This window comes from Pecten maximus, chromosome 3 (genome assembly GCF_902652985.1).
Source record: "Pecten maximus chromosome 3, xPecMax1.1, whole genome shotgun sequence".
Taxonomy (NCBI): Eukaryota; Metazoa; Mollusca; class Bivalvia; order Pectinida; family Pectinidae; genus Pecten; species Pecten maximus.
Genome location: NC_047017.1, coordinates 52,131,345 through 52,148,078, shown reverse-complemented (window position 1 = coordinate 52,148,078; position 16,734 = coordinate 52,131,345). Strand labels below are relative to the sequence as shown.

At 36.8% G+C, this 16,734-nt stretch overlaps 1 protein-coding gene across 8 annotated transcripts in view; it reads right to left on the bottom strand.

Annotated features, from left to right (window-relative positions):
- Positions 1-16,734, bottom strand: part of LOC117324527 (ral GTPase-activating protein subunit alpha-1-like) — a 100,662-nt gene that overhangs the window by 74,784 nt on the left and 9,144 nt on the right. For 7 of the 8 annotated variants that reach the window (XR_004532007.1, XR_004532006.1, XR_004532008.1 and 4 more), the window contains exons 8-15: positions 15,727-15,865; positions 12,606-12,744; positions 11,489-11,747; positions 11,215-11,286; positions 8,681-8,806; positions 3,976-4,209; positions 2,673-2,746; positions 2,135-2,246 (exon numbers count right to left, since the gene is read on the bottom strand). Coding sequence is in view for 5 of the 8 variants with exons in the window: in XM_033880435.1 (XP_033736326.1) it covers positions 2,135-2,246; positions 2,673-2,746; positions 3,976-4,209; positions 8,681-8,806; positions 11,215-11,286; positions 11,489-11,747; positions 12,606-12,744; positions 15,727-15,865 (1,155 nt within the window). In the remaining 3 variants the exon portion in view is untranslated. The remainder of the gene's footprint in view (positions 1-2,134; positions 2,247-2,672; positions 2,747-3,975; positions 4,210-8,680; positions 8,807-11,214; positions 11,287-11,488; positions 11,748-12,605; positions 12,745-15,726; positions 15,866-16,734) is intronic. The other variant, XM_033880438.1, reaches the window with a different exon arrangement.

The window sequence follows — 16,734 nt, the reverse complement described above, 5'->3', positions numbered from 1 at the left end:
CCAACATTGATCTAGGTGAGGTAGGCATTAGTATGGGTCACACTTGATACCTATACATAATACCATCACCATCCATCACAGTTAAACCTAGTAAGTCAGAATACTTTCTAACAGGAATTATACATTACGTTTTCTTATGATAAATAAATAAAAAACTTTAAATTCAATCTACAATCCTTAAACTAACAAGAGGCCCAGAGGGCCTGTATCGCTCACCTGGTTTCATGAGATATGAAACAAGAGAACTATGCTTAAGTATATTTGTCACTGGTATTGCTATGTCAATATATCATAAGCATTTTATATGGACGTACATGAACATTGGTTTTATTGTAATTTTAAAAATATCAATTTAGCCAAATTGATCCCTTTTGGCCCGCCCCTCAGCCCCCCAGGGGGTCAGCCCCACCAATTGTACAATTTTGAATCTCTACCCCAAGGGGATGCTACCAGGCGAATATGAGCGATATCCATTGCTTAGTTTCAGAGAAGAAGTTGTTTATATCAATTTAGGCAAATTGACACCTTCTGGCCCGCCCCTCAGCCCCCAGGGGGGTCAGCCCCATCATTTGTACAATTTTGAATCCCTACCCCAAGGGGATGCTACCAGTCAATTATGAGAGATATTCATTGCTTAGTTTCAGAGGAGAAGTTGTTTATAACAATTTAGCCAAACTGGCCCCTTTTGGCCCTGCCCCTCAGCCCCAAGGTGGTCAGCCCCGTCATTTGTACAATTTTGAATCCTTACCCCAAGGGGGTGCTACCAGGCAAATATGAGCAATATCCATTGCATGGTTTCAGAGGAGAAGTCGTTTATATCAATCAAGCCAAACGGGCCCTTTTTGGCCATGCCCCTAAGACCCCCAGGGGGTCAGCCCCACCATTTGTACAATTTTGAATTCCTACCTCAAGTAGGTGCTACCAGGCAAATATGAGAGATATCCATTGCTTAGTTTAAGAGGAGAAGTTGTTTATATCAATTTAGCCAAATTGACCCTGTTTGGCCCCGTCCCTCAGCCCCCCGGGGGGTCAGCCCCACCATTTGTACAATTTTGAATTTCTACCTCAAGTAGGTGCTACCAGGCAAATATGAGCGATATCCATTGCTCGGTTTCAGAGAAGAAGTCGTTTATATCAATATAGCCCAATTGACCACATTTGGCCCCGCCCCTCAGCCCCCCGGGGGGGTCAGCCCAATTATTTGTACAATTTTGAATGCCCACCACATAGTGATGCTACCAGACAAATATGAGTGACAGGCATTGCTCGGTTTCAGAGAAGAAGTCATTTATATCAATATAGCAAAATTGACCACATTCAGCCCCACCCCTCAGGCCCCCGGGGGGTCAGCCCCATCATTTGTACAATTTTGAATCCCCACCCCATAATGATGCTACCAGGCAAATATGAGCGATAGCCATTGCTTGGTTTGAGAGAAGAAGTCGTTTATATCAATATAGCCAGATTGACCACATTTGGCCCCACCCCTCAGGCCCCTGGGGGGTCAGCCCCATCATTTGTACAATTTTGAATCCCCACCCCATAGTGATGCTACCAGGCAAATATGAGTGATAGCCATTGCTTGGTTTCAGAGAAGAAGTCGTTTATATCAATAGCACAAAAATGATCCCTTTTGGCCCCGCCCCAGAGGCCCCCAGGGGGTCAGCCCCATCATTTGTACAATTTTGAGTCCCCTACCCATAGGGATGCTTCTGACCAAATTTGGTCAAATTCTGATGTGTGATTATGAAGAAGAAGTCAATTGTTGACGGACGGACGGACGACGGACGACGGACGACAGACGGACGGACGACGGACGACGGACGCAACGGTATGGCATAAGCTCACCTTGGTCCTTCGGACCAGGTGAGCTAAAAATGGATTTATATATATTCAGATAAATGCAGAACTGTTAGTGTAGAAACTTTCCAAAATACTGGGTATGAGGTGGAAGTTAAGTGTCAAGGCATTAACTTGGGGTCAAACCAAAGGTTGCCAAAGGCAAGGCTAGACTTTACCTAACAATAATACCTACATAAGACACAATTTAATTAATACTGCATGTACTAACAACAGAACAGACAAGCTCTTCTGGGTAAGGTACCAGCCTGAGGATAAAAAAGAAATATTTTACCTGAAACACTATCTGTGCCAACCGCCCACCAAGGAATTTCCATTTCTGGTCGATGGGTATTTGATGTAATACACCAGATGTAACACATAATAAAACCTGTAGCATCTTCTCCCTGACAACAAAAACATACATCTTAATATTTCCTGTATAAAACAGGCAAGCTGACGTATACCTATTGGTAGTAATGACTGTATCAAAGGTGAATAATAAAGGGTTTACGCTTACAACTGATATTTTAATGTTAATCTTTATATTTGTTTTTAGCACTGAAACCCATCAGACTATATTAGGAACTTGCTAATTGCGTTTGTGTTTATTTTCTATTGATATATTGTAGGTGTACCTATTTATCAGTGTGCTAGCCTGTTAGAATGTGATGATGTGTGAAAATTTGAGTGTGCATGTGAAACAAGAAGCATATTCAATTTAATTTTTTAATTTTAAATCATTTTCCCACATTTTTTATCCGACAACTTTCAAAATCTAACATACACAACATTGACATCCTGTGATATGTCTAAACTAGAAGTCAACTTACCAAGTCTTTTGTTCCATTTTGATATTCATAACCAAAAATCTGTAGATGTTTAATACCCTCTTACAAAGATCAACCTGGGAAAAAAAACAATATAAAATGAATACTTGGATGCTCTCCCCACACAATTACCCTTTTCATATCAAGTTTGAAAGAAACCGATTTAGCATTAAATATGTAGAACACCTGTCAAGTTCATCAACTTTTGTTAGTAAATTGACTTGGTGATAAAGGAGTTACCAATTAAAATTTCACTCTATAATTTTACCATAAATACTTTTAAGGTATTGAAGGTGTCAATTGAAATTTGTATGTCCAATGTAGATTTAATCTATGACTTGGTAAAACTGTGGTTTGTCTTACCTGTTCAGTGAGCATGTTTTCCTCGTCTGTCTTACCTGTTCAGTGAGCATGTTTTCCTCGTTTATCTTACCTGTTCAGTGAGCATGTTTTCCTCGTCTGTCTTACCTGTTCAGTGAGCATGCTTTCCTCGTCTGTCTTACCTGTTCAGTGAACATGTTTTCCTCGTGTCTTACCTGTTCAGTGAGCATGTTTTCCTCGTCTGTCTTACCTGTTCAGTGAGCATGAGTTCCTCGTCTGTCTTACCTGTTCAGTGAGCATGATTTCCTCATTTATCTTACCTGTTCTGTGAGCATGTTTTCCTCGTCTGTCTTACCTGTTCTGTGAGCATGATTTCCTCGTCTGTCTTACCTGTTCAGTGAGCATGTTTTCCTTGTTTGTCTTACCTGTTCTGTGAGCATGATTTCCTCGTCTGTCTTACCTGTTCAGTGAGCATGTTTTCCTCGTTTATCTTACCTGTTCTGTGAGCATGATTTCCTCGTCTGTCTTACCTGTTCAGTGAGCATGTTTTCCTTGTCTGTCTTACCTGTTCTGTGAGCATGTTTTCCTCGTTTATCTTACCTGTTCTGTGAGCATGATTTCTTCGTCTGTCTTACCTGTTCAGTGAGCATGTTTTCCTCGTCTGTCTTACCTGTTCAGTGAGCATGTTTTCCTCGTTTATCTTACCTGTTCAGTGAGCATGTTTTCCTCGTTTATCTTACCTGTTCTGTGAGCATGTTTTCCTCGTTTATCTTACCTGTTCAGTGAGCATGTTTTCCTCGTCTGTCTTACCTGTTCTGTAAGCATGTTTTCCTCGTCTGTCTTACCTGTTCAGTGAGCATGTTTTCCTCATCTGTCTTACCTGTTCAGTGAGCATGTTTTCCTCGTTTATCTTACCTGTTCTGTGAGCATGTTTTCCTCGTTTATCTTACCTGTTCAGTGAGCATGTTTTCCTCGTTTATCTTACCTGTTCGGTGAGCATGTTTTCCTCGTCTGTCTGTAACAGGAAGATATTAGCAGCATTGGTGATAAACACCTGCAGCACCTTCTGTATACCAGCCCGGATGTCATACTGACTATGGTCGCCGCCGTCCGCCAACTCCTGGATCGCACCTAGGTACGACGCATTCCTGATCTTAGACTTGTCCTGTGTGGTATCTAAGGTGATGAGCTGACGAATCCCTGTATAGGGAACAGACTCCTACAAACAACCAGGTAACATTGATAAGTAAACCAATGCTATGAGATTTGTGTAACTGTGTGGAACATTGTAGATAAAGTATTACAGGAAAGCATTTACAAACCAACACTGACCATCATGCAGTGAATAAAGTGTGTAATAGATCAGTTTATGACCTTAACTCCTGGTTCCAATTGTGTGACAGTATATTTCAGATAATTATTTCTACCACAATACCCCGTGTTATTTCACTCTCAAGCCATTGTATAAATGTGCCAACTGTTGGATATATATCAGTGTTCCAGCTAGGTCGGGTTAGCAGGGCGCGGCGCCCTGCCCCTAATTCAAAGTTAGAAATGCGCCCCGCCCCTTTTCCTGTAGTACTGCCCTTTTTCTAAGTGTCATTGATGCTCATTTTGCCTCGTATACTCTAGATCCGATTTGCTGAAGCCATGCAATATACAGTCAGTCACTAATTGGCCACCTGTAACACTAGTCCCCTTACCTGTGTTAAGACCCTTATCCACGGTACTGATGGACGCTGCCCGAGGCAGAGATCGGTCAGCTGGGGATCGAGCTGGTGTTTTAATAGATTCATTTAACCGTGACGAGTCGATAGGATCGGTTGGTAATCCAATTAAACATAATCACGAAGGCTTTTTGAAGAGGGACAAAGTAATGATAATGGATGGAAATGTTGTTTTACTTATGTAAACAACTTTTGACAAGACCGAAAAGAGCCGCATGTTTGTCGTAAAGTTATCCCATGAGCACGTGTGCATTGGCGATTGATCTCAGCATATCTTTGAAATTTTCTTCACATGACAACACGAAATCCTTCTGGTTTTAACCAAGCAACTTTTAGGTAAATGATCATGAGATCACTTTCCAGTGATTTTCCAGTGATCAGAATTAGCTTTCGGTTGATTTTATTTGATGAAGTTTGGCGGGACGCCGGAAATGGTTCGTTGTAAATGCAGATGTCGCAAATTCCTTGTTGGATTGACGGATTTCTATACAAAATGTTTATTTTTCATAAATAAATTACGGGCATATAAAAATATCTGCTCATGTGAATAATGGTTGCAAAAGTTTAGTTTATATTGTGTTATTTTCGTATCTGAAATGCCGACTGCATTAACTGCGGGTCATGTGATAGCCAAGTGATTACATTTCTACAACACGCGGGGACCGTTTGTTTACGAGAGCAACGGAACAAATGTTTGATCAGAAACTTGCGAATCATGACCGGCCCTAATTCGTTTACCATTTCTTATAATTAATTCAAGAAAATGTTAACTTGCTATCATTTCCTGATTTTAGTTTACCGTTATTTCTAAAGAGTCTAAAGTGAAAGTAAAAATTTACTGCCGCTTACAAGATACATCGTAGTTATTTGGACGAAGTTTATTCAGATATTAAATAATAGAATTTCTTTTACTTAATCATTTTTTCTCGTATATGCTTGACCAGATTTTCTCCTTTGCTCCATAATATCTTCACTTACAATTAGTCGTCTTACAATCACAACGGACAGACCAGAGACCTATATTAATTAGTTGGTATAGGTATATGGACAGACCAACTTCTGGTTGAAAATATCGCTCTGTTGACTATAATCTGATAGTAACTTTTTGATTGGACGTAATTATCGTATATGGATTCTCTCAATACACCCTTAAATTGAAATAATGCTAATATTTTATTTTTGAATTACTCTAGGCAGGGACGTATCTATATATGTCCCTGCTCTAGGTTTTTTTACCATCAAAATTTAAAACAATATTTGAAGAATAAAGAGAAGAAAGAAGATATTTTTACACACAAACGAAATAATAAAAAAAAATCAACAGATTTCTATTTGTCTCTATGAAACAGGTCATATGTAATGCATGGATGTACTTGAATTGTCCTGTAAAATAAGGTAGAAGATAGATAGGCCTGGAAAAAATGTCACGCACAAAAATGCCCTTTTTTTAGGCAGCGCCCTGCCCTTTTCAAATCCTAGCTGGAACACTGTATATATATGTTATATTCCCTAGTGGAATATAACCTTCCAGTCTTTTGATTGGTCAAGAATTCCTAGCCGTCACCTGTACACCTTATTTGCATACACGAAATAAGACTTGGCCACGTTTTCCTTTGATTGAAGCTGATATTATTGTGGTAGAAACAGGTCACAGGACTCATGATTTTTGGATATGGAATTTATTTCACACTCTTAAGTTATTTTTCAAAAGTTACAAAGACACTCCTAAAGCTTTTGTAATTTAAAAAAAATAACTTCCTCTAGTGAAATAAATTCCACATCCAACAACCACTCGTGTAACCTCTATATACCCGATTCCTTGGCATTCGTACAAATACAGAACAATGCATACCTGTAGAATACATCTGTGCAAGTTATCACAGAATATGTACATGCATATATATTGTTATTCTTAATAATTCAAACCAGTATTACTCAAAAACACACATACTAATTAATTACATTAGTTACATACAATAACATCCATATAAATATTAAATGTACCTATATGCCCGGCATTTTCAAATCTTCACCCCCTTGACTGGGTTCATTATGACAGCAATAAAACACATTTATTGATCACAGATACAAACACCTGTCTTGTACCTTCTGATAGTGTCCAAGTAATAATATTCTGTATGTTCTGTATGTAGGATACCACCTGAGTTCTGTATGTAGGATACTACTGAGTTCTGTATGTAGGATACTACTGAGTTCTGTATGTAGGATACCACTGAGTTCTGTATGTAGGATACTACTGAGTTCTGTATGTAGGATACCACTGAGTTCTGTATGTAGGATACTACTGAGTTCTGTATGTAGGATACCAATGAGTTCTGTATGTAGGATACCACTGAGTTCTGTATGTAGGATACTACTGAGTTCTGTATGTAGGATACCACTGAGTTCTGTATGTAGGATACTACTGAGTTCTGTATGTAGGATACTAATGAGTTCTGTATGTAGGATACCACTGAGTTCTGTATGTAGGATACCACTGAGTTCTGTATGTAGGATACTACTGAGTTCTGTATGTAGGATACCACTGAGTTCTGTATGTAGGATACCAATGAGTTCTGTATGTAGGATACCACTGAGTTCTGTATGTAGGATACCACTGAGTTCTGTATGTAGGATACTACTGAGTTCTGTATGTAGGATACCACTGAGTTCTGTATGTAGGATACCACTGAGTTCTGTATGTAGGATACTACTGAGTTCTGTATGTAGGATACCACTGAGTTCTGTATGTAGGATACTACTGAGTTCTGTATGTAGGATACAACTGAGTTCTGTATGTTGGATACCACTGAGTTCTGTATGTAGGATACCACTGAGTTCAGTATGTAGGATACCACTGAGTTCTGTATGTAGGATACCAATGAGTTCAGTATGTAGGATACAACAGAGTTCTGTATGTAGGATACCACTGAGTTGTGTATGTTGGATACCACTGAGTTCTGTATGTAGGATACCACTGCGTTCTGTATGAAGGATACCACTGAGTTCTGTATGTAGGATACCAATGAGCTCTGTATGTAGGATACCACTGAGTTCTGTATGTAGGATACTACTGAGTTCTGTATGTAGGATATCTCTGAGTCCTGAATGTAAGATATAACTGAGTTCTGTATGTAGGATACCACTGAGTTCTGTATGTAGGATACCACTGAGTTCTGTATGTAGGATACCACAGAGTTCTGTATGTAGGATACTACTGAGTTCTGTATGTAGGATACCACTGAGTTCTGTATGTAGGATACTACTGAGTTCTGTATGTAGGATACCACTGAGTTCTGTATGTAGGATACCACTGAGTTCTGTATGTAGGATACCACTGAGTTATGTATGTAGGATACTACTGAGTTCTGTATGTAGGATACTACTGAGTTCTGTATGTAGGATACCACTGAGTTCTGTATGTAGGATACCACTGAGTTCTGTATGTAGGATACAACAGAGTTCTGTATGTAGGATACTACTGAGTTCTGTATGTAGGATACCACTGAGTTCTGTATGTAGGATACCACTGAGTTCTGTATGTAGGATACTACTGAGTTCTGTATGTAGGATACTACTGAGTTCTGTATGTAGGATACTACTGAGTTCTGTATGTAGGATACTACTGAGTTCTGTATGTACGATACCACTGAGTTCTGTATGTACGATACCACCGAGTTCTGTATGTAGGATACCACTGAGTTCTGTATGTAGGATACTACTGAGTTCTGTATATAAGATACTACCAAGTTTTACCTGTAAAATAGAGTTTTTGTATATGACCAATACTTCCACTTATATAACTGTACTTTAAACAAAGCATGTAGTTGGTGACTTATCCAGCTCCAAACCTGACCGAGGCAGTCACAGTAATTCTATCACTAGTTATACTTCAAACACACACAAACTGGTGGTTGGTGTCTTAGCCAGCATGTATGTGTCTGACCAGCCATGGATACCTACATCAGATGATCCCTCCTCCTCCATGATATCAGAGAGACTGTGATGGAATTCGGGTGTGTCTCGCTGACCCGGTACCGTCCCATTCTCACTTGGTTCCTGCATGAAGATAGGCTTTTGATCTGCATGCTGTCGTAAATATAAAGAGCAAGACAAGTCAGCCTCATGCACTAAGGGGGAGCTATGTCCAAGCTTGTGATTGCCCTCACAAAGTCACATTCTGTAATGGTACATGTACTTCCATTTTGGACTTGTTGTGTTGGAAGAAGTTAACACTTTCTATGTTACTGTGACACAATTGGTAGTCAGGGTTCATATTTCAAATATGAATCATAACTTGGTCACTTTCTTTTTCAAACTTTTTTTTGAAAATATCTATGTTTGGTGTTGTATCCAAAATAAAAGAATGTACCATAACAAAACGTCAGTAAGATGAGGTTTTCCACTGGATTCTTTGTCATGCTTGTGGTGCTTGAGGTTACAGCCACTGACCAATGGTCAGTGCTATACATAGCTATCTGTTGAGTGAGGTCCAGTTGCCCTAGCATGCTACACTGTGTTAGTTAAGATATACATGTGTGTATACACAGATATACATGTATAGGACATTTGTTATCACTTTTACCTCATGCCAGATTAATATTCATTCGTTGTGTATAGTAAAATATACAGGGATGAAAAGGGCTCACTTTTTACATCAAGTCTATTCAAATTATAGAGATGGATCCCATTTTATTTGAAATGGGCCCAGTTTAAAAATACCCAACACAAACCCTGTCAATATACTGATTTTGTAGTTACATGTACTTCAATATCTAAATATTACATGTACTTCAAAATCTAAATGTCAACTATTCAATGCTGGCACAATGCATACACTATACATTATAAAAATCCTCTTGACAGTCTAATTTAAACATCAAATTTCAAACTGTTCTAGTGGACGAGTTGGAGTTCCAAACTCATTACGATTTACGAATAACAAGTTTCAATTATAGTCAAAATGTAGGGTCCAAAATCAAGTGAGAATTGGCAATATGCATGTTAAACAAGATTCTTTCCCACATTTTTCACTAAATATTAAGTTAAAAGTTCCCGAAGTTTCACAGACCCCTCACCAAGGTGTTATCTCAATATAAAAATTTTCTGCATAATGATTGTGCAGTAAAGCAATATAAAAACTCCCGGAAATTTGACTTAAACAGGTCATGCTCTGTTACGCTTCCAACTGAATTTTCTGATCAATAAATGACTCTTGAAGGATCTAAACTGCTGGATTTTTTATAGCAGACCCTTATAAACCTCATGGTCCTCGGGAATTTTGCTTGTAAAACCATATCTATTCTTCCTAACTATCAATTCGGTACACCAATGTATATTTTCTCTGGATAAAGTTAGTCACACATCGTTTTCATTCAATCATTCCACTAACTACTTATTATATTTACTGCAAGATTCACAGGCTTTTTTGAGTGATGGCTGGAAAGACTATATGACTAAATTATATGAAGTCTGGTTCACAAAATCAAAACATGATTTCCTTCCACATGATTACTATTAAGCTAATCTGTCTATTTTACATGTTTACAGAAACACTGAACTAATCAGTCTATTTTACATGTTTATGGAAACACTGAGCTAATCTGTCTATTTTACATGTTTACGGAAACACTGAGCAGAAACACTGAGCTAATCTATTTTAAATATGGTTACAGAACAAAATCTAGTGTACTCACACTGATCCTGATGATAAGTTGTCAAAATTAACAAATTATCAAGATGTATCTGATGTTTAGTAATATTACTGGAGGTTCAAATGTAACAACTGTACCCCATTCTCATTTTGAGAATATGTAGATTTGATCTAGATTTACATGACAGGTCAATAAAGGTGAGGACACTTCTGAAACACTAGATATTATTATACTATTGTATTTATTTTAATTGTCTTTATATGTATACATACATATTATTGTTCACAATTTGTGCATGTTTCACTGATTTTGAGACCAAAGTATGGTTTTGTTTATATCACTATTCTCAAGTTTTTGTCAACAATGCTCAAAATATGTCTTTAGTGACTTGTACACATGTTAGCGTAACCAAATAGACCTGTCAATTAGATTTAATATGATTTTGTTCCTTTTTACAACTCATTGTACATATACTTCACTGAGCATTTGTCCGATAAAGAGTGTACCAGGTAGTCACTATTAATCATTTCCAATACTGGTTGTGATATGGAAAAAAATGTATATTCGCATGCTTTCATCCTGTTTGACATCTAAAACTACTGTTCTCCATTGTACAAGCCAATTTCCACAACCGCCCCACCCCCATTTAATATATCTTGTGAACAGTCTAGTCAAACACACCATTATATTAACCCTTATGGCTTTACCTTTCAATACTCCAGCATTACATTTTATACATAAAAGGGAGATTTTAGTAGGAACTAATGTTAACCAGACTTCATATATACATAATCATGACATTTTTGGATGCATTCCTACATACAACATAACCAGAATACCCACCTGAAACCAGTCCTTGTAAACACCAATCACAGTCTTGATTGCTTTCGCATGTTGAAAGGAAAAGAGCAACGCCTTGAAAATGAAATAAAAGAGATTAGAATTTAATGAACAACAAACAACGTAAAATAATGTTGTTCTTGTTTCTACTGCATTTCATATATAATTGTTTTTCCTCAAGATTTTGAAAAAGTTGCAGCTTAAATGGAGCCCCGTCTGAAAAACTACACACATTTGTATTGCTGACATCTTCAAATGAAAATCCCCCCAAACTCACCTGTCTGAAGGACTCGTGTACAATATTGACATTTTCCCGTGTGGAGAAGAGCACATTTCGCACTATACTGTTGTCATTGTCAACATCCTCATAACAGAGACTGGAGTTAGCCGAGTCCTGCTCAGAACTGTGTGACACAGTTGATAGAGTACTGGCATTACTACCAGGCATGTGTTCCCCTGTGGTCACTTTGTGGTCAGTCATGTCCTTTTGGTCATCTTCAGCCACTCCAGACTCCCCCACAGTACAGCCAACATCACTGTGTAAAAATAGAAATATAATGTAAGATAAAAACATGCTTCCTGGTATTGTAATATTATACAAGAGGCCCATGTGCCTTTAATGGTCATCTGACTCTAAGGACCCATGTATTATTGTAGTATACATACTGAGTAGCAAGTATAGTGGTACTGTTTACCATGGTGGCCAGCTTGGATTTCTGCCGAACCCGAAAAATAACAACACTTGGTCACAATCATCTCAGGATCATTTCAGGCATTGCCAAGTTTAATCCCACTGATGGAACCTGAGCAGGAGTATTTAACTTTAGGCACTCAAAACAAAATAAAATTACTTGGTTCTTGATTTAAATGATAAATGTTTGCAATCAGTATTAGAACTTACTATTTAATTAGTTTAATGTTTATATATTCTGCAATCTATGAGTTCATTAACTTCCAAACTATTAACACTGCTTCAATGACACTAATGTCATCTGATCAATACTATCTTCAGACCAGTCAAACCAAACCCTCTCTAAACTGGCCAAACATTCACGTACCAAGCATGATTGGTTTAGAGAAGTTACAATGTAATCTGTTATAAAGTTAACATATATATATAACACCACCAGTTAATGGTTAATAAAAATCAAACTGTTTTACTTTTGAATTGGTGTCTTCTGACCAAAGGATTGCTGTTCTCTGTGGAGTCTTATGCCATATACAAGAGGTAAATATATCTTAATCATTTAAATGCTTGCTTTTATTCAAACGTTTTCATGACATTGGTGAGTAACCACTAAAACCACATGCAGGCCGACTTTTTGGATTTCCCTTAAGATGGTAAACCTTTTATATAGGTTTGTCCCTACTGTTAAATCAGTATCCTGACTTACTTATCGGTCTGCTGTTCTGGTTTATTAGAGACAACAAGGAATAATGCCAGCCATTTGATGTAGGAATATCGACATTCTGCCACATTCACCGGGAGATCCTTACTCTTCATGTCCTGCATCTTACGTTTTTCTGGCATTTCTTTAATAGAGCAAATACAAAAAATAATCACAATATATTCATCAAAACAGAAAAATTGATTTTGCAATAACTAGGTCATTAAAACATTCAGGTATGAAATAGATATTACCATACAGGTATGAAATAGATATTACCATACAGGTATGAAATAGATATTACCATACAGGTATGAAATAGATATTACCATACAGGTGTGAAATAGATATTACCATACAGGTGTGAAATAGATATTACCATACAGGTATGAAATAGATATTACCATACAGGTATGAAATAGATATTACCATACAGGTATGAAATAGATATTACCATACAGGTATGAAATAGATATTACCATACAGGTATGAAATAGATATTACCATACAGGTGTGAAATAGATATTACCATACAGGTATGAAATAGATATTACCATACAGGTATGAAATAGATATTACCATACAGGTATGAAATAGATATTACCATACAGGTATGAAATAGATATTACCATACAGGTGTGAAATAGATATTACCATACAGGTATGAAATATATATTACCATACAGGTATGAAATAGATATTACCATACAGGTATGAAATAGATATTACCATACAGGTATGAAATAGATATTACCATACAGGTATGAAATAGATATTACCATACAGGTTTGTAGTTATCCTATTTTCACTGCAAACTCATTTAATTCCATTTAGAAATGAAGAGAAATGAAGATGACAACTAAAAGTACTTCAAACGAAAAAGGCCAGAGAATTCTTAAAGTAGTGATAGATGAAAACAGATCGGGAATCAAGTGAGAAATGTGAGTAAATCAACAACAGTAAGTGGACTGATATAAACATCGTAGCATGTGTAACATGTAGAAATTGTTCAGATAGTGTCAGCCTTATCAAATCAAACAGTAACGGAAACTTCATGACTATTGTATATTATTTTTTCAGCGGCACTTTTATATGTCTGTCAAAGGTTTATCCTACATGAATCATGCAACGTCACTATCATATCAAGTGACGATACGTACATTATGTTATCAGGAACTCACCTAAACCAGGTTAATCCTACATGAATCATGAAATGTCTCTATCATACAGAGTGATGATACATTATGTTACCGGGAACTCACCTAAACAAGGTTTATATAACACGAATCATGTAATGTCTCTATCATACAGAGTGATGATATATTATGTTACCGGGAACTCACCTAAACAAGGTTTATATAACACGAATCATGTAAAGTCTCTATCGTACAGAGTGACAATACATTATGTTATCAGGAACTCACCTAAACCAGGTTAATCCTACACGAATCATGAAATGTAACTATCAGATAAAGTGACAATACATTATGTTATCAGGAACTCACCTAAACAAGGTTTATATAACACGAATCATGTAACGTCTCTATCGTACAGAGTGATGATACATTATATGTTACCACGAACTCACCTAAACCAGGTTTATATAACACGAATCATGTAATGTCTCTATCGTACAGAGTGATGATACATTATGTTACCAGGAACTCACCTAAACAAGGTTTATATAACACGAATCATGTAATGTCTCTATCATACAGAGTGATGATACATTATGTTACCAGGAACTCACCTAAACAAGGTTTATATAACACGAATCATGTAATGTCTCTATCATACAGAGTAATGATACATTATGTTACCGGGAACTCACCTAAACAAGGTTTATATAACACGAATCATGTAATGTCTCTATCGTACAGAGTGATGATACATTATGTTACCAGGAACTCACCTAAACAAGGTTTATATAACACGAATCATGTAATGTCTCTATCATACAGAGTAATGATACATTATGTTACCAGGAACTCACCTAAACAAGGTTTATATAACACGAATCATGTAAAGTCTCTATCGTACAGAGTAATGATACATTATGTTACCGGGAACTCACCTAAACAAGGTTTATATAACACGAATCATGTAAAGTCTCTATCATACAGAGTAATGATACATTATGTTACCAGGAACTCACCTAAACAAGGTTTATATAACACGAATCATGTAATGTCTCTATCATACAGAGTGATGATACATTATGTTATCAGGAACTCACCTAAACAAGGTTTATATAACACGAATCATGTAATGTCTCTATCGTACAGAGTAATGATACATTATGTTATCAGGAACTCACCTAAACAAGGTTTATATAAAACGAATCATGTAACGTCTCTATCGTACAGAGTAATGATACATTATGTTACCGGGAACTCACCTAAACAAGGTTTATATAACACGAATCATGTAATGTCTCTATCATACAGAGTGATGATACATTATGTTATCAGGAACTCACCTAAACAAGGTTTATATAACACGAATCATGTAATGTCTCTATCATACAGAGTGATGATACATTATGTTACCAGGAACTCACCTAAACAAGGTTTATATAACACGAATCATGTAACGTCTCTATCATACAGAGTAATGATACATTATGTTACCGGGAACTCACCTAAACAAGGTTTATATAACACAAATCATGTAACGTCTCTATCGTACAGAGTAATGATACATTATGTTATCAGGAACTCACCTAAACCAGGTTAATCCTACACGAATCATGAAATGTAACTATCAGATAAAGTGACAATACATTATGTTATCAGGAACTCACTTAAACAAGGTTTATATAACACGAATCATGTAATGTCTCTATCGTACAGAGTGATGATACATTATGTTACCATGAACTCACCTAAACAAGGTTTATATAACACGAATCATGTAACGTCTCTATCGTACAGAGTAATGATACATTATGTTACCGGGAACTCACCTAAACAAGGTTTATATAACACAAATCATGTAATGTCTCTATCGTACAGAGTGATGATACATTATGTTATCAGGAACTCACCTAAACAAGGTTTATATAACACGAATCATGTAACGTCTCTATCGTACAGAGTAATGATACATTATGTTACCGGGAACTCACCTAAAACTGGATCATAGATACTGCTACTTCTGTCGAAGTCGGGGAGTAGCCATGTCAGGTATGTGGTTTTAAATTTGTTAAATAAGAATATAAAACTAGCCTCCTGCATTTCCTTATTCAGCCATACAACTTTAGTAATCTGTAACAGATAAAGATCGTCAGGTAATTTGTAACAGATAAAGATCGTCAGGTAATCTGTAACAGATAAAGATCGTCAGGTAATCTGTAACAGATAAAGATCGTCAGGTAATATGTAAGATAAATATCGTCAGGTAATCTATAACAGATAAAGATCGTCAGGTAATCTGTAACAGATAAAGATTGTCAGGTAATCTGTAACAGATAAAGATCGTCAGGTAATCTGTAACAGATAAAGATCGTCAGGTAATCTGTAATAGATAAAGATCGTCAGGTAATCTGTAACAGATAAATATTGTCAGGTAATCTGTAACAGATAAAGATCGTAAGGTAATCTGTAACAGATAAAGATCGTCAGGTAATCTGTAACAGATAAAGATCGTCAGGTAATCTGTAACAGATAAATATTGTCAGGTAATCTGTAACAGATAAAGATGGTCAGGTAATCTGTAACAGATAAAGATCGTCAGGTAATCTGTAACAGATAAAGATCGTCAGGTAATCTGTAATAGATAAAGATCGTCAGGTAATCTGTAACAGATAAATATTGTCAGGTAATCTGTAACAGATAAAGATGGTCAGGTAATCTGTAACAGATAAAGATCGTCAGGTAATCTGTAACAGATAAAGATCGTCAGGTAATCTGTAAGAAATACAGATCGTTATGTAATCTGTAACAGATAAAGATCGTCAGGTAATCTGTAACAGATAAAGATCGTCAGGTAATCTGTAACAGATAAAGATCGTCAGGTAATCTGTTACAGATAAACATCGTCAGGTAATCTGTAACAGATAAACATCGTCAGGTAATCTGTAACAGATAAAGATCGTCAGGTAATCTGTAACTGATAAAGATTGTCCGGTAATCTG